Source organism: Pholis gunnellus (assembly GCF_910591455.1).
Source record: "Pholis gunnellus genome assembly, chromosome: 17".
Taxonomy (NCBI): Eukaryota; Metazoa; Chordata; class Actinopteri; order Perciformes; family Pholidae; genus Pholis; species Pholis gunnellus.
The window spans coordinates 20,001,618-20,022,181 of record NC_136544.1 but is presented as its reverse complement, the minus strand read 5'-3'; the positions used below and the strand labels follow the sequence as shown (position 1 = coordinate 20,022,181).

General features: G+C 42.4%; 1 protein-coding gene across 1 annotated transcript in view; it reads right to left on the bottom strand.

The window, feature by feature from the left end:
• Positions 1-8,818: 8,818 nt before the first annotated feature.
• LOC306709334 (shisa family member 6) overlaps positions 8,819-20,564 on the bottom strand; it is a gene marked incomplete at both ends in the record, with an annotated part of 63,242 nt that continues 51,496 nt past the window's right edge. Inside the window, 4 exons of the mRNA XM_079177417.1 lie at positions 8,819-9,474; positions 15,830-15,958; positions 17,714-17,734; positions 18,730-18,792. Of these exons, the coding sequence (XP_079033543.1) occupies positions 8,819-9,474; positions 15,830-15,958; positions 17,714-17,734; positions 18,730-18,792 (869 nt within the window). The remainder of the gene's footprint in view (positions 9,475-15,829; positions 15,959-17,713; positions 17,735-18,729; positions 18,793-20,564) is intronic.

Genomic DNA, 20,564 nt, shown 5'->3' with positions numbered 1-20,564 from the left:
GCATTTACATGATGCACACATCCACTGGTTTTCTCTCCCCGGAGGCGAGGAGCTCGAGCTGTGGACCATAACTAACAGGAGCTGGTCAATTTCTGCTCGGGTTGGATGCTGTTTGGTTTAATTGCAACTCAGTTAATGGTTTCTATTTCTGCCCAGGTGTTTGATCAGCAGTGGAGAGTAAACAAGTACATTTATTATTTGAAAATTTCCCTTTTAATGCAGACAATGTTCTACTTTTCAGTCCATAGTATAGGTAGAGGTACTAGACACTTTTTATTTTACATTCCTGGGATCAGTTTACAGTAGCATATCATGCATTGTTCGGGCCCGAGCACCGACGTCGGCCAGCATAGGCCCTGTTGAAACTGTAGCGTTTCTTCTTCTTCTACCAAGTTAATTGGCTTTTTGGGAGCTTTATCATGCTCAAAAACTCACCAATTGTGGCATACATATCAGGACTGGTGAAACATTTGATATTTTAGGGGTGTCGCATTTGGGTATGAAAAAATGTCTCTATAGCGCCTCCTAGAGTTAATTTTAACTTTGCAAGGCCACACCCCTCACCCCATATGTCCGATTGACACACACATGTTCAGTTCCATCTGCTCAACAAAAAAGTAAATTAGACCCCTTAACTCCGCCTCTCCAACTTTTCCGCCATTTTTAATTTTGTGAAAAACACACTTTTGCAAACTCCTCCTATACGCTGGATCCGATTGCTACCAAATTTTTGGTGTGTCATTATTGGATCAATGTCATCAAAAACTTGTTGATATTGCATTGCTTTTAAAAGATATGGACCAATAAGCTTCATGGGGCGGGGCTTTGTGCATCAATACACACAACTTAAAAAAACATTTGGAATATCATCACGAAATGTGCAGCATATGTCCACATCGGATCTCATAACATACCCTCACCCGTCCCCTAGTGCCTTCCATTCAGCCACTAGGGGACGCTACATTGTATCACATGTAGACTTGAAAATAAGTCTCTTGGGACCATTCTCTAAAATCAAACAAAAGTCGGCCATTATCAATTTTGTGTGATTGAAAGAGAGTATTGAAATTAGCATATTGACACAAATTTGAAAATAGGAACTTTAAAATTTTGAGTAACATTTAACATTGTGTTGATTTTGGCGGACCTTGTGGACGAAAGTGGTACTGTTTCACAAGGACCAGAGTCCCTTTAGAAAACCTCTCACTTTACTGCAGCAGGCCTCTGACAGTCTTCCCCTCTCAGTCCTGGTCCTAGCTCTCCCGTGCCTCCCTTCCCTTCTGTGGGCCCAGCAATACGACCTGGGTCTCCAGCAGCGTGGAGTCTGTGGTGGCTCCCAGGAAGCAGGCGGTGAGCTCCTGGTCCTTCAGCTGCAGACGGACCCTGCTGCTCTGATGCAGCTTTGCTCCGTTTGCCAGCCGCCGGCATACGCAGTGGAACTTTCCACCAAAGTCAATGTTCAGGACCGTGTGAAAGATCCTCCCAACCACCACCTTGTCTTTGGCTGGTCCAATCTGGACCAGCGTGGACTGGACAATCAGCGAGGCGAGAAGCCAGATCGGAGTCTGGGCCCTGCTGGAGTCTGAGCTGACGCAGGTTCTGGTGATCCTTAAAAGTCTCAAATAGTTTTATCTATATAACTATAAAGAAATAGCCAGTCTTGATTAAAGAGTGGCATCAGTATGACATTTAGATTGTTTCATAACCAGTTAAAAGTTCATTGTAGTAACTTTAACGTAACAATATTGGTTCATGCAGCTTCATCCCGTTGGTCAGACTGTTTGTTTGTGTTGAACCGGCTCTGTTCCACCTGGCTTCCTCCGGTCCCACTGTCCTTTGTTTGGCACATCAATCTCTCGGAGCAGAACTTATCCCTCGCCGTTTTGCCGCTTCTGATCGGATCAGGTCGGCAGTGATATATAAGGTAAACTGCAGCCTATTTTTTTTTTTTTTAATCCTTCACTCTGCCAGTCAACTCGGCCAACAAATTTCAAGAATAATAGACTAACGTGAAATAAAGGCGTAAAGTTCAGACTTCATCCCTGAGCTCTGCATGTGTTTTCTTCCATACAAAATGGAAAGGTCATCCCATCAGAGCAAGACTTCAGTAACACACAATGACTGAACGGGAAGATTTATGGACAAATGTGGATATTTTTCATTGTTAGCAGTGGCATTTAGTTTGAATAGACAGTATTTTTCCAAGAGGCACAGACGAACCCCTCTGATGGTTAAAATACTGATAATAAGAGCGCATGTTATAATACACACAAGAGCACCTTTTTGGATAGTAATAGATAAAGAATAGTCGTTTCTGATACTCAGGATCATTGAAGCAGCAGAGTGACATAATTCACATGATAAGTACAATGACTAAATTCTTTAATGGCCAAACATTTGACCGTTGCTCCTCCATTTGGGCCACATTTGTCCAAATAACCTTGCTCCTTTTTTTTCCATCTAAATGCAAATGGACGGGTGTTGAAGGAAATTGAAACAACCTCCATTTGCTAAATGCCCATTTGTCTCTGTGCACTGTTGCAACCATACATTTTTTTTTTTGGTCTCGTATTGTGGGAAATGCATTGGCCGCTCAGTCCTCTATGAATTTCAAGGAGGTTTCAGACGGCCCAGGATGTGATGGGGAACAGTGGGTAATATTACATGTGTCATAGATGAAATAGGAGTCTCAATGCTTTTTTGTTGATGGTGTCAGTGACCAGAAGTACAAGAAAAGTTTTTAGCTTGTGAGGCGAAAAGGAGGTTGGGATATCTAATGATAAAACAAGGGATGTCTGTCTGTCTGTGTGTCCTTCGCATACCTTGAGGACCATCTGCCCGATCTACGTCACACTTGGTGGGTGTTTTAATGGGGATCCCATAGAGTGCTATGTCGGATTTGGTGCAATTTGGACACACTCCAATATTAATAAACTGTAACTAAGTTAGCGAACGGCATTCTGTGTAGCAGCAGGGGGGCTTTACAGCCCGCGGTTATTGATTTCAGTTCATTTTTACAGCTGTGCGTTCCCGTTCGTTGCACACGTTCCAAACGTGCAACGAATGGGAACGACCCCAGACAACACTGTAAGCAGCAATAACTGGAGCCAAGCAATAGATGGCTCCCAACGGACACTTAACTACTGTCTTTCTAGTGTTTGTTTTTGCGCAGTTTTGAAAAATATTCTTGTGTTTTTTGCATGCGTCGGTGACTTTTTTTATCATTATTTTTTCCACTAACCAAGGTACGCAGCAGAAGCCTGTTCAGAAGTTTTTAAACATGTTTCCTGGCTATTCTCTTGGGTTTTCTTCGAAGGTTAAGGTTTGCATGTGAAACATGCAAAATAAAATCCTCTCCGAACGCACATAACCGCCCCCCTAAAATAAAACAACAACACAAAGCAATCAAGAAAATTAAATTAAAAACAAAACAACAATCTCAAAAATGGTAGGTAAGTCTCAATATTCACTACACGGATGATGCATCCTTTGGGAGCAGTTCCATTGTGTCTTTATTGATTGTGCACAATGTCAAACACATATCAGTTTTTATCGGTCTAGAAAGTTGTTCTCTACAAACAGCTTTGTCTCCAAAGACACTTGGGGGGGGAAAGACTTTGTCCACAAGGTCACTAGTATCAACTTGCATTCTTGGACATAATGATCACAGATGGAGCTGTGTGTCGTGAACAACAACGCAAAAGAAAATAGAAGTCGCCTTTTGACCACGTCTTTTAACCTACTACAAGATAAAGGGATTGGAGATAAAACCTTACAAAGACCGCCTCTAAGTAAATGGTTGTTCAATCACGTCCTGAGATTGCTTTAACTCCGTTAGTCTTTTGATAGTGTGAGAACTGAAAAGCATCACTTCTCAAGTGCCACATTCAATTACGTTTACGGTTGCACCGCCGTTGAACTGTTGAAGATCTGTGCTCTCTTTGATGAAATGCAAAAACAACCCTGTGATGGAGGAGGCAAAGCAACAGGAAGAGTAAGAATGACTGGGCACCCAAGTCTTACCTTTATGGATAAACGTACATAAGCTAAAGGAGTTACAACACCAACAAAACAAATGTTAAATGTTAAGTATAATGAACAAATTAGAGATAACCTAGATAAACAAACGTCAACGTTCTGTTCCAGAGGTAGGAAATCCTCATTCAAAATCCTATTGACAATTGTAGAAACTATAAATGTTCCGATAACATTTTATCCTTACCGATAACGATCCGATACCAGTGCGTTAAAAACAAAAAATGGTATATGTATTATTCTTTTTTTTAACTACTGTATATTACTAACCGTGTATGGATGTGATTTGCTTTCAATGCTAAGGTCTGGTTACTCTCATAACAGCTCTAATAACTAAAAGAATACAGCCTTTTGGTGCAAGTTGTTTCTGTACTCACAAGGTAATCGTTGTTTAACTTTGTTAAAATCATAACGGTTTTATTTACTGCTGCAGTGGATGTAGAATTGTCTTATATAAATGAAAGAAGTTCTAATTCTGCAGTGAGTTTCCTAAGCTGGTGGAACAGAAAGCCATAACTTTAGCTCTCTATAGTGCTGACAGCTAATTTAGATTATTTAAAAGTACAAAAAGAATCAAGTTCAGTCAACAGTAGAATCATCATTGTGCAAGGGCTTGAATACTAATAGCTCTAGCCTGTTTCGTCTTACTGGAGAAATGTCCTCACTTTAAAACTTTTAACCAAACTCCCGTCCGAAATGTAATTAATTTGGTCGACAGAGCCGACAGTAAAAATACCAGCTCACCTCCAGGATTTATGACTCAAAACTGGACCGTAACATTTTTACATCTGCATTATTTTTCACACAATGTGGGGAAGTCCTGTGTGATGCCACTAACCATGAATATGTCAGGGATTAAATCGATGTATACAACACACATGATGTGCTTTAATAGTTTGTAAACAAACAGAAAATGCACAAGAACAGTCGTATTTTGTTGTTTTGAAGCCTTTAACCTTCCAGTTATTTGTGCAATTACACAGACACCTGTTTCATTCACACCACATTTGGGTCTATTACAAAACAAACCTCCTCTTTGACTATTAAAGACAACAGCTCTAAATGGAAAAAGGACAACAACGCCTTTATGGCAGCGAATGAACCTCACAACATTTTAGAAGTGGCTATAGTTATGCTGCACGACGAGCAAATATTGCACATAGATAAAAAGGCTCTTGGGATGACATCATTATTAATTAAGTGACAAGAAGTTTGATTAGATTAGTTGAGCGAGGTGGAAGGGTACAGATATCCCTCTGAAGCAGTCTACTGAAGAAATAACACCCTCTCTCACCGATAGCTATCAAATGAACTTCATTACCTCCAAAAAACAAATCACACATTATATGTACAAAGACAGTAATTTGGGGGGAAAAAAACAATCTCTAATTGACATCATTTCATACAGTCCTGGCATAAAAAGAAAGGAAATCAGCACATCAAAGTTACGATAAATTAAAGAAAATGAATTTGTGTAATTCATTTGGCCAACTTTCCACATCCCTACAAGGTCATCGATTATTAAAAACACAACATAGACAGATGAAGAAAAAATGTGCAACGAGACCCATTGCAACATACCCATGGATTTATGTGTAATGAGACATACATCGTATTCTTTATATACAGTAGCGTACAACTTAAATATCTGATCAACAATGTTCCTGTTGTTTTACTGGTACATTAAGGTTTTCATCTGATGAATGTTGATCTCTAAGGATTTCATAATTGTTCTTGACATTTTAGGGAATGGACAGTGCAAGTCTAGGAAATACAAAGATTTTCATACTGAAAGATTGTTTATTGTCAAACAGTTTGAGGGTAAAAAAACAAGCATATTGTCAAGGCCTTTGGACTCTTTAGTAGAGGTCTTCATGGGTCCGCATTCTGGACTCACCATCTTGATTTGGGACTTAAAAGCTTGGGTAGGTAACATTGGTGAAACTTAAGCTAGATTTTAAACATTATCCAGCTGAAAATCCAGCCCAGTGTTGATAATTATTTTCCGATAAAAGTAGCTAGCAGCACTTGCTCCAACTGTTGCTAATTCTAGCGAAAGAATCAACGCAGCAGACGTATACAGATACAGCATTGGAGGCGTGGCCACGTTCATTGCTATAAAAGTTGTTCAGTGGCGCATTAAGCAAAAAAAGTTTAACTTCCAGTAATAAAATTGTCCTGATCTTCCACATTATCGGGCCCATAGAGCACGCTCACTAGAATTTCCTTTAGCCCCACCTCCCAGCCCACGGTTTAGTCTTGTTCTCGAAGGGAGAGTAACTCTGGATTCAGCTATTTGTTAATTTTACAAATTTTAGGACCTATTCAAGCGTTTGTATCAGGAAAATTATTTACTTCCAAAAAATGTATCCACTGATTTACAGATGTCTTGTATGTGTATGAATGTTTTTGGGCCCAATGGCTTTACGTGACCGACCAGGAAGTTATAATTCCACCATGGTGGAATCCATGTGGATTTATAGACGTACTTTTGTCTGTCTAAACAGTCGCATGATACTCTTTCATGCACCTCACACAATCCATCGGCGTTAAAAATAAAAGTTATTCTCCTGCAGTGATCATGAGCCACCGTTGGATCAGAGCCGATAGAGAGTCCATTTGGATCCACTCAGGTATTAGTCATTTTAAACAGACCAGAGGCCCTAATCCGACCTGAACTGACCAAACTGCTGAAAACAAAAAGCACCATAAACCTACAACAAAGCTGATTCAGTTAATGTGATTAATGTGACACATTTCGAATAGAAATACCCTCTAGTACGTATTGATTGTTTTCCTCTTAAAGTTTGAGAGTCCTTTAATTGAATTTAGTGTTTTTGAGGTATATGTACTGCATCATCCATCACTGTCCAGGGCTTTTACTGCTGGTTCTGCTGGTAAACTATAATCCATAATATTGAACAAAAAGCTAAGACAACAAGACAAGCGATAAAAGCATGATTGTTCAATTAAGAGCACATGAGATTCCATACAATAAGGCATTGCTTTAATGAAAACATCTGGACGAACAGTTCACAGTTTTAATTAATGCTTGACTGACTAGTGTTTATGACGTCCTTTTGATTGTTTCAGTCAACACAGCGTCAAAACTACGAGCTATGAGCTCCGACATAACGGGTACCTGATCTGTAGAGATGGAAGCAGCTGGCCAATCACAAACCGAGAAGAGTGGGCGTGACATCCTCATGGATGATGAAGTAAAGGAAATGTGTGAACAGAAATTCATCAATTTTTGGGCTCTAATTTCACATGTGGAGTTATGTTTGCAGACTGAAGCTGCCAGTCGGCAGTGGTAAAAGGTTGTTTCCATAGAAATAGAATAGAGTAGAACAGACATTCCCATGCAAAACAAACGTAGCAGGATTGGGCGGCGGCCATTTTTATGTGTATCATTGCCATTGCTAACCACTTCTGTATAAACTAAACCGACTTAAGGGAAGTCGCGGTCTCACTGAGGTGATGTTTTACAGTAAGAAGTAAAGTAACAAAGCTTATAGAATAAATGCGTACAATTTTACAACTTAATGCTTCATCCACACACTCTTGTCACAGAGTAGGAAAGCACATATCTATCTCCAGATGATTGGCAAATTTGATCAGCTTATTTTCTGTAACCAGGGTAGCATTAAAGCATGGTGAAATTAAGCTAACTCTAAGCTGGCTAGTTAGCTAGCATGCTAATTCCACCATGCTTTAATGCTACACTTTACACATAATAGAAAATGAGCCCAACAGCGGATTGGTGCCAAGCAGCAAGCGCTGGGTCCAATGTTCCCTCTGCCTCTCTCTCTCCGGTGCTCTGGAGAAGGACGAGCTAACTAGCTAACTAGCCAGCCATCTGTCTCCAGAGCTTCGTCCGCTCTCTTCCCGGCGAGCAACACTTCACGGATACGTGTAACAACAATCACCATTTTCCTTTGCACTTGACAAATTACCTCGGAAAACGTCTTAATGTCCGTTCTACTCCTACTCTATTCTGCTACAAGCAGAGGTAAAACAGAAAAAAATACTCCCCATATACATATAACATCCACATATTTTGCAGACATCTGTGGAAATAGTCGATTTTTGCCTTATCTAAAATGAGAAAATTATTAATTGGGAATCCAGGATAGATTCCAGGTGGGAGAAAACAAAACGATATTATCAAAAAAGGCCAGTTTTTCTTGTTTTAATGCCGCTAATTTAGCCTATTTACAATCTTCTATTGTATGCAACAGAAGTAATCTCTGTTTTTACTAATAAGCTGATATGTTCTGGCTATTTACCAAAGAAGAAGAGTAAAATAAACCAAAGGGAATTCATTAATTGTGCTTTTTAACCCACAAATCCACTTCATCGCTGAAATGGGGCAATTTTAAGGGGCACCTCTTTGAAGTGCTTACATCAGTCAATCTCTAAAGCTATAACAAGGACTGAAAATACAAATAGTAAATATAATATATTTATATATTTATAAAGTTGATACAATTCCCTGCCAGTCCCATGTCGAGTTTAAAAAATATTTTCTTCAGGCTGTCAAACGTGTGACATGAAGGATCCGTCTTTGTGTCAACGAGCAAAGCCCTTATGATGCTCTAAGAGAGAGAAGTCTTTGCCGGGGTCGATTCTGGATGACACAGGAAGCTTGTGCTAAAAAGCAGGACATTTTTTTTAATGTAGGAGGTTGTTGTCATACGAAGACAGAACGTATATCTGCTCAGGAGATTTCCCTTGACGTCCTTGGTGTGTCTCAGGAATCCTTCAGCCAACCACTCGGCAGTTAAACAGTTACCTCGTTCTTACTGGCAGTGCGGTATGTGTGGTGATGGCCGGGAATGTACTGTAGGTGGTCCACCGTGTGTGTTCGTCGGGAGGCAAACGCCTGCCTCTTAGACGTGGGCGCTTGGTGGTTGACCGTCAGCGTGTTGTAGGAGTCGTTAGAGGCAGTGGGTTGAGAGTGCATCTTGGTCATCTTGTGGCGGTCCATGACCGGCGTGACGGGCATCAGCATGTCGGCGTGCGACATCGCCCGCGCCATCGCCTTCTCCCGAAACTTGTCGCGCCTCATCGCCGGGGACAGCAGGGGATCCTGGGAGTGGAGGCGGTCCGCCGACAGCAGCTGCTCCTCCGAGAGGTGGCGGCTGCTGCTGTACGCGGCAGCCGCCATGACGCCGTACGAAGACAAGCCGTAGTCCCCGCGGCGTGGCGTCCTGGGAGGGGACAGGACGTGGTCCTGGGACATGGCCCTCTGGACTCGGCGGGGACGCTGCCGCTGCTGCTGATGCTGCTGCTGATGCTGCTGCTGATGCTGCTGGTGCTGATGCTGCTGATGCTGCTGGGGATCTGCATTCAGCTTCACCATGTGGGTCGGACCACGGCCGCCAAAGTCAGGATGGTGATGCTTCCTCATGTAGTACTCATCTACATCCTTATCACCTGAGGAGCAAGAAGACAAAGGTTATCAGAGGGAGACGACTGCCGTATCAAGATTGACGGCCTTAATATGACTAAATACACTCGTGGACTACTCTACTGAGTCCTACATTTCCTAGAAGGCCGTCCAAGAACACTCACAACCCTGCTGCATTCCAGACAAATCTATACTTTTTAGTATAGTACACACTTGGGGAAGTCTTTTTGTCATAGTGGGGCATTAAGACCACAACATATTTGAGTCATGAAACAGCACCTGGGGCCCATTTCAACTTTCACAACATGCAAGTTGCAATTTGCAGCATGGAGATAATTCCCTCTCCTGCATATTTTTGACACATTTCAAAAATCAACACATTATTATTAGAGATACCATTTTTTCCTTCCTGATCGGCTGATGTGGAGTACTGATACCATACCAGTGTGTTAAAACCAAATACATGTATATTAGTTTTGAATATGTATGATAAAGGAATGATTTACCTTCACCCCAATACAAATCTTTACGGAACGAAGCTTGAACGCATCAGAATGCAACCTCCGTATACGTTAGCTGTTAGCAGCCGGTGGGCAGCACAGTGAAGAATGGAGCTAACAGCTAACATTAACTAGCTCTTCTCCAGCACTATCAAGGAAAAAATACGAGTGCAAAAGATTGTTTAACCACTGGTGTGTAGTAAGAGTTTGCACATGTGCAGAACCGATCAGGCAGGATGTACGGATCGAGTAGCGAGTGACACGTGTTGTTCCTGTGTAGCGTAAATGAGCTGCTAAAATGATATGATAACGTGTTCAAAGATTGCCGCATAGACTGATCTAACAGTTTAGGCTGCATCGGAGGCATTTACAATACTGGTATCGTGGGCACTCTAATAATTATTGCAACCCATGCATAAGCATGCAAGAGCCCCGCAGGACTTGCAAAAGCTAACTGCAATTAACAAGCTCCCATAATTTATGACACCGCCACAATTTGAAATCTGCTCGTAAGCAGTGCTCACAAATCCCTTTAGTGAAACGGGCCCTTCGGACCACAAGGGCCACGAGGGATTGAAAAGCATAAGGGAGGAAATATTTGACAGGTTCCCGTTATATCTGTGCTGCACTTTCTGGCTGCTGTTGCAGGGGATGAGGTGATTCAAACTGTTTTGAATAGTTCTCGTTATAGTTATCTCTGAAAAAAAAACCGAACAGCAGCAGACTCTCATCTGTGTAGTTGTCCTTCAGCGTCAAGAGGACTCAACACTTCATGTTGTGCCTCAACGGTCAACCAGTTGTTTATTTCCTCTGCCAGAAAGCAGGTCGGTCTCTCCACTGGGCTCCACTCCTAATTGTTAAGTCATTTACGGCTGTATTAACCACAGGCGGCAATCAGCTCTCAGCAGACTTTTATCTACCTGCTTTTTTGGCAGCGCTAGCACACAGGGGGACGCTACCACAGAAGCTCTGTGATGAACTGTTGCGGCTGAGGGGTTGTTACCTCTGCAGTAGTTAATTATTGCAGAACACAGAGGTCGAATGGATGGTTTTTAGGTGCGCGCCGCGTCACGGATGCTTGGCTCTCTGGGAGAGATGTCGTGTCTGGATGCAGAAGGTCACCTTATTGTCCGTCCATGAGGGGTTTCATGTCCACTGCTCTGTGCATTCCTAATGAAGAAGGCCCATTTTTTGTGCCGTGGCGATGTGCTCCAGCGTTTGTCCCCCGAGGGCTCGGTTTAGATGTGACATTATGGCAGAAAATGTCAACGAAACTCAACCAGAGGCTACAAGTATACAGACAATCGAGACGCCGTGGCCCATAGCGCCGTCGATAGGTCAAACGCCAGTCAGTGGGAGAGATCGGTGGCGATTATACACTCAAATGTTGACGTGGTAGGAATGTACTGTATCATGTCCTGCTATGATACGGAAAGACACCTAACATCTCAAATAAAAAAACAAGACTCAGATAAGAAGAAACAAACAAATCAAACAACCGGGAGGTGGGTCACGTCACACTGGTCGCCTGCAGCTCTGACTCTTTATAACTGAAATACTGTCGCTTCCATATTCTGATATATTTCCCAAACAAACGTTTAGAGGGTGGATCGTGTGCTGATCAACGCTTAAGTTGTGTTCTGTTTCAGGTCAAAAAAGGACCAAAAATATGTAGAAAGTTGACCAGGAACAGGAGGGAATATGCTTATTGATTTCCTGGAAAACTTTTAATGTAAAGAATTCTGTGCTAATAGCGTTCGCTGCCCTTAATGGCAACTTTCCAGCAACCGCAAAACAGAAGCACCTGGAAATAATTAGTGAATGAAAAGGCATTTCTTTTAAACGGAGAAACTCAACAAACCGAGACTCCCTTTAGCATCTGTATGGGGCCGTACATCTGTACGACTCCACGTCATTATTAGACCGTCAGAGCAGCTGATGTAGTATAAAGAGCAAGAAAGTCTGCGTCGGGGGAGCGGAGGATGGAGGGGTCAAACAGACACAGGACTGTCTGTTCATGTCCCGTATGAAACTAAAATGTAACGTTATTTAAACCTTAAGTTTTATTAAATAACTTCTGTAACATAATTATTCTACATGAGAAACGTTTTTGAACCCAATCTGCAATCTTTTAAGAGTTTCGTTGTGTAAATAAACCTAAAGTGATGAAACTGTACGTTTCCTGTGAACATGGAAGTTTATTTTGAAAAGGAACTGCATGCAAGGACAACATAGAGTGTCACAGTTTGAAGCGTCACTGATCAGTGTTGTGGTGAGTAGGACGTGACTGTTTGTTAGAATCAGAGCTGATGTGTAAACGTACCATTTTCTACATTTACTTTGTCAACACAGAGGCAGTGGTGATTTTATGTACTCAAATAAATTAAACTTATATATGATGTAAACAAAAGGTGTATTCTCATAAAGAATAAGTACAGTGCAGAACTTAATGTGAAGTATAACTTAAACAATGTGCACTGGAACACAACCATTAGCCGTTCGCTGTCCTATCTACGAGGACATAAGGGATGACCTCCAATTATGTTGATTTCTTTTTGTCTGGATGATTATAAAAAAGTCGAGTTCATGAAAGGAACCTTTTGCTGTAGCAGATTTTATTTGCCGAGCCTCGGAGAGAAGAGAAGAATATTTAGTTCAAGGCCAAGCGGTGAAATAACATGTCATTTGGTAAATGAATGAAATGTTTGACCACTGCAGCTCTACGTATATCTGGAGTCTTATAAACCCACGAGGGTTCGGCATGTTGTATGCATGACACGAAAGCAAAAAAATCAATCAATCGAATTCAATCAGGAGAAATCAGGCCTCTCTAAATAAGGACTTCGGCCACTATTTGAGGACAAAAAGCTTTTTTCTGCTCCCTCGAAGAGACACAGCTCCAAACACACTTCCTCTATAACTGCCTTTTTCCGCCACTTGATTTAAGACCAGCTCTTTTTACGAGTGTACACATGTTACACCGTTTACACTTTAAGTGACTGAAAAGATTTAGGAGGGGCGACGCATAATGCTCCATCTCATCTGTGGCGCCGATAAAATGCAGCACTTTACAATTAACATGATTGCGAGAGGCCCAAAAGGTCCCGAGCGTGAGGCGGTGCTGCAAACACAGGAAACGGCTCACGGTGGCTAATTAAACCCCAGCTCCCACTCTGCTAGATTACATTCAATATAAACAGTATATTTATGTGTCAGCTATTGATCACAGAAGACTGTAATCATGTAATGCACGAACACTCGTGAAACTGGTGGAACATCAATTATAAAGTGATCTTTAGAGAGGTTTCAAGCGGCGAAATAAAAAAAAGGGGGAAAACGCATCAATTTCATTTAATTGTTTTTCTTTTTGGGAGGATTAAAGGTGGCTTGTTTGTTGGTAAAAAGGTGTTTTAATCCCTTTTAGGGTGATTAAGATGAAAGACGACGGAGACGGGCAAGATTTTGTGCAGCCTCCTTGGAGGAGATGAAGCGCGTTGCTTCAGAGCAACGTCCTCGATCGCAGCCTCGTTGACATCGCTGAAGGACGGGCGGGATGGAAGAGCAGGCACACACACACACACACACACACACACACACACACACACACACACACACACACACACACACACATAGTTTGAAACAAACCACACTAATTTAATTTAGCCATCACCATCTCCCTAGATGGTTTAATTAAAATATTAACTAATTATATTGCTTTTAGGCCTGTTTCCAAAGACTTCACTCATGCTTAACCCCCCCCCCCACACATTTTTTCTTTTCCCCAGTGGAAGTGCTTTGTTCAAGGGACGACTTCGCTTGCTCGTTTGACAAATTCTGCAGGGCTCCTGTCTCAAAATTCGAAAAGCTTCTTTGTAGTTCAGCGTTGATTCATCTCTGTGGTTTTTCTGTGTGTGTACAAGGCTCCAACGAGATAAGAGCAAAGCCCAGAGTTGATAAGGGGGAAAGAGAGAGAGAGAGAGAGAGAAGGCAAACGTATAAAAGACGAATGTTGAACGCGCTGAGGGGAGATTGCACCGAAGCATGTTTTTCTATCGCACAACCAAAGACACATTTAAATGGCTTTCTTTCAGCCTGTAACGTCTCGTAGGATTCAAGGACAGTGAATGGTGCATTCACGCGTGCTACGTTCAACTGCGGAGCAATTTGAAAATCTGCTATGCATCGAATTCATTCCTGCAAATCACGCTTTGAAGGAAAACGTACGCTGTGAAAAAAAACCCTGCAGGGTTTTTCACTGACGAATCACCGTAAACACAGAACGGCTTCTTGAGGCGAAAACGGAAATGTGTTTTTTTTTTGGGAAAAGATTTTCTGTCAACAAATCAGTTGGATGTGATAACTCACGACACAACACACCAGAAAGCATGCAGCGTGTTTCCACGGTCGTGCTGGAGTCCAAACGCCTGACAAATGACGGCACCTTCAGCGGCACGTATTCGACGTCTGTTTACGTGAGAGTTTTAAAAAAGAAGTCTGAAGGTAAAAAGCTGTGAGAAGAGACGAGTTCAGCCGCAAACGCAACGTCATCTCAAAAACGTGGACGCATGAGAAATACGAGGTCTCCAGCGGAGGATCTGAAGTGCGAGTAGTCAACTAAAAATAGTAGTTTATGAAATATGTTTGTGCCCGGTGCTTTAAAAGGCTCGTTTTGAACCACGTTTGTGAAACCCTCTAGAGCTCTGCATCAGTTTGAAGCAGAAGAGATAAATACACCCACAATTCTGCTTTTTATAAACCTCAGTATCATCTAAGAGAACATTCAGATTAAATAAATGAGTTACACGATCTGCATTACATGTTTAACTCCATTATACTGAAGTTAACCGGCATACAACAGGACATCAGGCCGACTGCATCTGATACCGATCTACAAACTTCACATATCATTTTAAATTGAATCCTAAATGCCCCAAATAAACTAATTTACAACCTTCTAAACCACATTCTGCGCAAAAGGAGCATGACAAAAATGAGATACTTCATACAAATATTCTACAATATTTACGTTTGACAGTTACTGTGTTCGCTACGTTTCACTCACTTTTTAACAAACCAGAAAAAAAAACATGCAAAAGTTTCTGAATCCCCAAAGTTCATTTGACGGCTTTCAAACCAAACGTTAGTTATTTTCATCACTGATCACCATCAACTTGAATTGGAAAAAGTCCAACCTATCAGTCAATACGCCACATTGAAAACAGTGTGAAAGAGGAAATGTATCTCAACAGACTCCCTGGTTTGATCAAAGATGAGTCGGTAATAAGAAAATCTAGATCAACAACATGCAACCAATGTGCAGAACACTGGGCATGCTCCGACGCTGCATCCGCGTCATCATCCAGCCGAAAATGTCACAGCGAAGATAATGAACTGTAGCATCGCTGAAACATTAAAGCGCCATCTTGTTGGCGAATAGAAGCTATTCGGCTGTTAATATGTCATTAGGAGACATTAGCAACATGACATGGGCTGCAGATGGAGCCAAATTACACGGCAATTAGATGGCAGTCGATGGGCCGATAGATGAGTCGATGGGAATGAGAGTGGAGGCTCCGGCGCGCCGTCATGCATTTTAAGAAGTTCATTTCCATAAAAAGGTGAGAAGATGATCTGCATGACGAGCCGCCAAACATCTGGAGATGCTTATCATGATGCATGTCTCTGTAATGGACATTCAGATGTTTTTCATCAGGCCAGACACGGAGAATGTGGCGACCCTTTAATGCGCAGGGGCATGAAGGTGACGTCATTCCCCGTCTCTCTCTCTTTTTTTTTTGTGTGTGCATCAGGCAAAAACAATGCGACGAAGGACGAATGAAGGACCACCTACTTAATCTGTGTAGAGAGGAGGAGTATTTACTTAAGTCAGACGTTAGGGCCAGCTCGTAGGAGGGCGGCAGATGGCTGAGGTTCTGGAAGGATCTGGACAGGGACAGGTCGTAGGGCTCCGTGGCCGAGGTCAGGATGTTGTTCATCCGCTGGGGTCTCTCTACAGGGGGGGAGGGGGGACAGGGGGGAGGAAGCGGTGCGGTGCAGTCAGAGCACAGTCAGTCAGAGAGATGGGTCACACACATGGGAGTTCTCTACTGGAGGAGAGGAAAGGGGAGGCCGAGAGCGAGGTGTGATGTAGGGGAAAGAAGTGTGGATTGGGAGAGACTCGTGCCGGAGGGCTTTTGGCTTTTTTGGGAAACAACGGCTTCGATTTTCGACCCATTTGCTCCAGAATCAGTAACAGAGCGTTGAGTTATTAAAGCTACGGCTGCAGGTCGGGAGCCAACTTCATATCGTGAAGTTTTGTTTCACTTTATGAGAACTTTCTTGCACTATTGTGTTTATTTGGTACAAACAATGCACTGACACAATAGACGCTGGTTGACTGTACATTATGTTCTATGACTCATTTAAATACTTAAAAAATAAGGGAATCTTGGTTTATTTCTGTTACTGTGCTGCGGATGCTGTCCTTTGTTCCTCCCTACCTTGAAGGAGTTTCACACCAAATTTGGATTTTCATCTGAAAGATTTGCTCAGAAATTTGGAAATTTTGGAAAACATTTCTTTTATGAATTCCTGCACAACCGTAATAATAAATGCTAAACATTTTTCCACAGAGGAAAAACTATTAAGAGTAGAGAAAAGCTATACTGCCCAAATATCATGTCATAAAACACCGCAGTCATTCTGCATAATATTTAGCCAGGTACTTTGTAATGTGCCTTCCGAACAATGGGCAGTCGCCTTTTCAACAACCAATAATGTGGAACAAACACCACGATGACCAACTCAACCAAATAAAAGACAAAATATGTCTTCAGACGAAGGTGGTAATGTAGCTGAGATTACATGTTGGTCGCGCGACAGGGCTAGCCACAACAGCTAACTTTAGCATCAGCGTTACATTCGTGGTCGGATTAGTTTTTGCGTGATTAATGTTAGTCGTCAGACGGTCGGAGATGACCGATGCTACGCTGTGATTGGCCTTCGTTTTAAGGGGCGGGACTTAACGAAGGGTCAATTGTGAATTTTCTATATTCCCACATTTTAGAAACTCTATAGTGTTTCTTCTAGCGAGGAAAACTAAACCCCTTGATTTTTGTCCTTTGAGCATTTCAGGGTTATTGTTCACTGAATGTGGCCGAGTTGTAGCATCAATAAAATCTACTAATCTTTGCCGTCACACATTCTGAGCTGGAAACTACATCCGTTAACTGCGTCTAAGCAGCTCAATGTCGGCTCGTTGTGCTTTATACCAGTTCTGTTTGGACGTCAGTGATCCCTGCACTGCGCGGAGCTCCCGCGGCTTCACTATTTGAGACGCCCAGTCATCGTGGGTCAGGAGGCGCAGCGGGTGTGGACGGGACTCTGGTGCTGGATTTAAAAATAGGACTAGGGTGACTATACTGCAGAAAGGAGGACAGGGACACACACACAACACCGAGGAACATATGGTGCAGAGGGGAGACATCCACTGAGCGTGGGGTTTGTAGGGAAGACAGAGCCGGTTAGGTGGAGTGAAAGAGTAAAAAATAATGTGTGAAGAAGAGTTTTGACATCGGACTAAAAGGTCATGGACTGTAATGCTGCAGCGTGAATTGTTGTGACAGCAACAAAAAAAATATATATACACACAAGCACTCAAAAGAAAAAAGACCCCCAGTGTGCAGGTTAAGAATGTTTGATCTCTGCATGATATATGTGGAATAAAAAACTACACATAAACACCGTGTGTATGTGTATGACTTACCGTGTCTCATTTGTCTGTGGGCTAACGAATCCAAGTGAGAAAGAAAGGATCAATAACAATCAACTCTGCACAGAATGTTTCAACCAAACCTCCCGCGCCGGAGGTTCAAAGCACCATATTGCAAGAACGTTGCCACGTGGGGTTAATAACACAAAGTCCAGAACTATGCAAAGTGTGGAATTATGCACATCAGCTACTATCCCCTCATCAGGAGCTAAATAGACTTCAAAAGCGCTGTTTGAAGAGTTTTATTTGGTGCTGTAAGTGCTTTTGAAACCCATTTTCTCTGTGAAAAAGGGTCCGTGCTGTTTAAGAGGCAGACGAGCGCGTGCAGAATGTGGACCATTAACGGGGGGGAACTCAACGACACTGCGGCCTCTGCGGTTTTTAGAATATCATAGAGGAAGATCTTTTTAAATATATATATAAGAAGTCAGGCCAGATTCCCTCTTTTATTCCACAGTGTTTCATCTCATCGCCCGTTTAGATGCGGGAGCACTAACTCCAGACTAAAGGCTGATCTCCCTTCACAGAAAATCACATTTAGAGAAATAGATGGGATGCAATAACAGTAATTGAGTTTTCAATAACTGCAGCAAATCGCGCAGAAGATCCTTTGCTTATCAAACACGTTTAGCTTTTCATTCCCTCCCCCCCCCCCCCCCACCTCGAGGACTTCTTTATCAGCTCCTCAGATTTTAATTTCCCCGTGAAAGATATACTTTTGTCCTTGAAATTGAAAAAAAAAAAGTCAATCACAAGAACTGTTTGGCTCACTTTTATTTTTGAGACGGATAATGAGGCAGATCATTTGGGGAAAGTCAAGTCGGGTCAATCACCACCACTTAAAGTAAGAGCAGCCTTGAACTTTACTTTAAAAGCTGCAGCACGGTGAGGTTTTTATCCTTTACTTTTCTGCATGCCTCCCACATTTATCGTTGTTATTTCAGGTTTCAGTGACATGTTTAAGTCGCCTCTCCAGCTAACGAGCGTACTGCTTCACTGTGTGTTCTTACCCAGTTTAGGTGTGAGCGCGGTCAGGTCCAGGTGGCTGTGCTGATACTCATGGTGATGGTTTCCTATTGTAAGAAGAACAAGAGAGTCAACACTTCATTTCAGAACGCGAGGTTCAGGTGACAAGAAGAAAATCAGACGTTTCATCACACTATGGTTGATGTTTAAGGGTCAGTTCAAGCAACTTAAGAAAATATATATATTCTCCTTCTTGACCTCTTGTGGTAGCGTATCATGTGTCTGCAGAATAAAAGACTTTAGCGCTTCATCTTAAAGGACGTCCCATTTTCGAAAGAAATGCATCTCAAGGAGTAAGGAGGCCACCTGTGATGTAAAAGAGAGGCTTGTTGCCTCGACTCCTCTTTCCTTGCGCCTCTTCCTCACCTCCTTGTTTTGCGAGGAAAGGAATCGAGGATGTACAAACTGGAACATGAGAAAGGCCCCTTACAATCCTGCAGTATACCTTTGCTTGTTTAACCTCATGTCTGCAGTCTGTAGATGCTTCACAGTGTCGACTACAATCTAATGCAGGAACTCTGAAGGTCAAAAAGTAGTGAAGTGTGTTAAACTAATAGTCGTCGTAGCCTCTTCAACTCAGCCAGGCAGACGAGACGTTCAGCCAACATCAATGTCAAGTCCCACTTGTAATCCTGTGTTAATCGTTCATGTATCTCTTTTTATTTGCCAAAGTGATGTAAAAAGAAATTATCAGTGTTTTTACATCAAATCACTCTTTTCTCTTCTGTGAAACGAAGAGAAATGTTTGAATCTTCCTGCAGTCGGAGGCATTTTAAAAGAAAATTAATTAAATGAGACTTTGGGCGACCAGCTCGGCCCACCGTTCATATATATATATATATATATATATATATATATATATATCCATGTTTGTGGGTCGTAGAAGCTGACAGCAATATGAGGAGAGAGAAAGGAAAGCAATGTGACCGAGGTTTAATTCATTCAAGGAAACAGTCAACAGTCTCTAACCACGCATGTCATTCACACCCATTCAAACACCGATGGCACGGCCGACGGGAGCCATTTGGGGTCAAGTGTCTCGGTCGAGGACACGTCGACGTGGATTAGCGGAGACGTGAGCCACAGTTGCTGGGTGGTGCATTAAGTGCGTTTATGCCATGATGAAAAGACCTTCTCTGGGTCTGTATAGAACCCTTTTTAAGTAAGAATCTAGTCAACAAGCAGTCTGACAAATGTTGCCCTCCCGTTCGACAGAGCGCCAGTCGGCTTTTCCGTCCATGTTCGGTCAGTGTTTGCTCCCCCCCCCCCCCCCAGATATGAGCGCTTTGATTTGTTGAGAGCGTCTCGAGTGAGTGGTAAACCGTCACGGCTCAGTTATGGGACTGCGAGTGTTTCTTCATTTGACAGAATCCACAGAGTACCGCTGCTGCTTCGCCCCCAAATGATTGATCACAGCCTCTTTATCCGGTAACACGGAGGCAGCTGCTCCTCATGGTGATCCATCTTTGGCTGTAAGTGAGTCATTTGACGCTGCGCTGATATCGTTACGTGTTGTTGGAGTGGTTAAAGAACAAAGCAACATCATCCGAGACCTCCATCACTGAGCCAGCTATGGGAGTTTGAATAATTTCAGAGAGGGAAAATATTGCCTTTATTCAATTACTCTTTGTGTTTCTGAACAGCGGAGCAAACAAAACACGGATATGTGATAGTTGTGCCTTATTTGCATTTAAATATGATCATTTATCATCCTATGAGAGAGGTAAAGATGATAAAAACACGTCTCTGATAGCTTAAACCTGCACATATGAGCTCTTTAGAAAGCTTTCAACTGACTGCAGGGGGCTTGTGTTCTGCT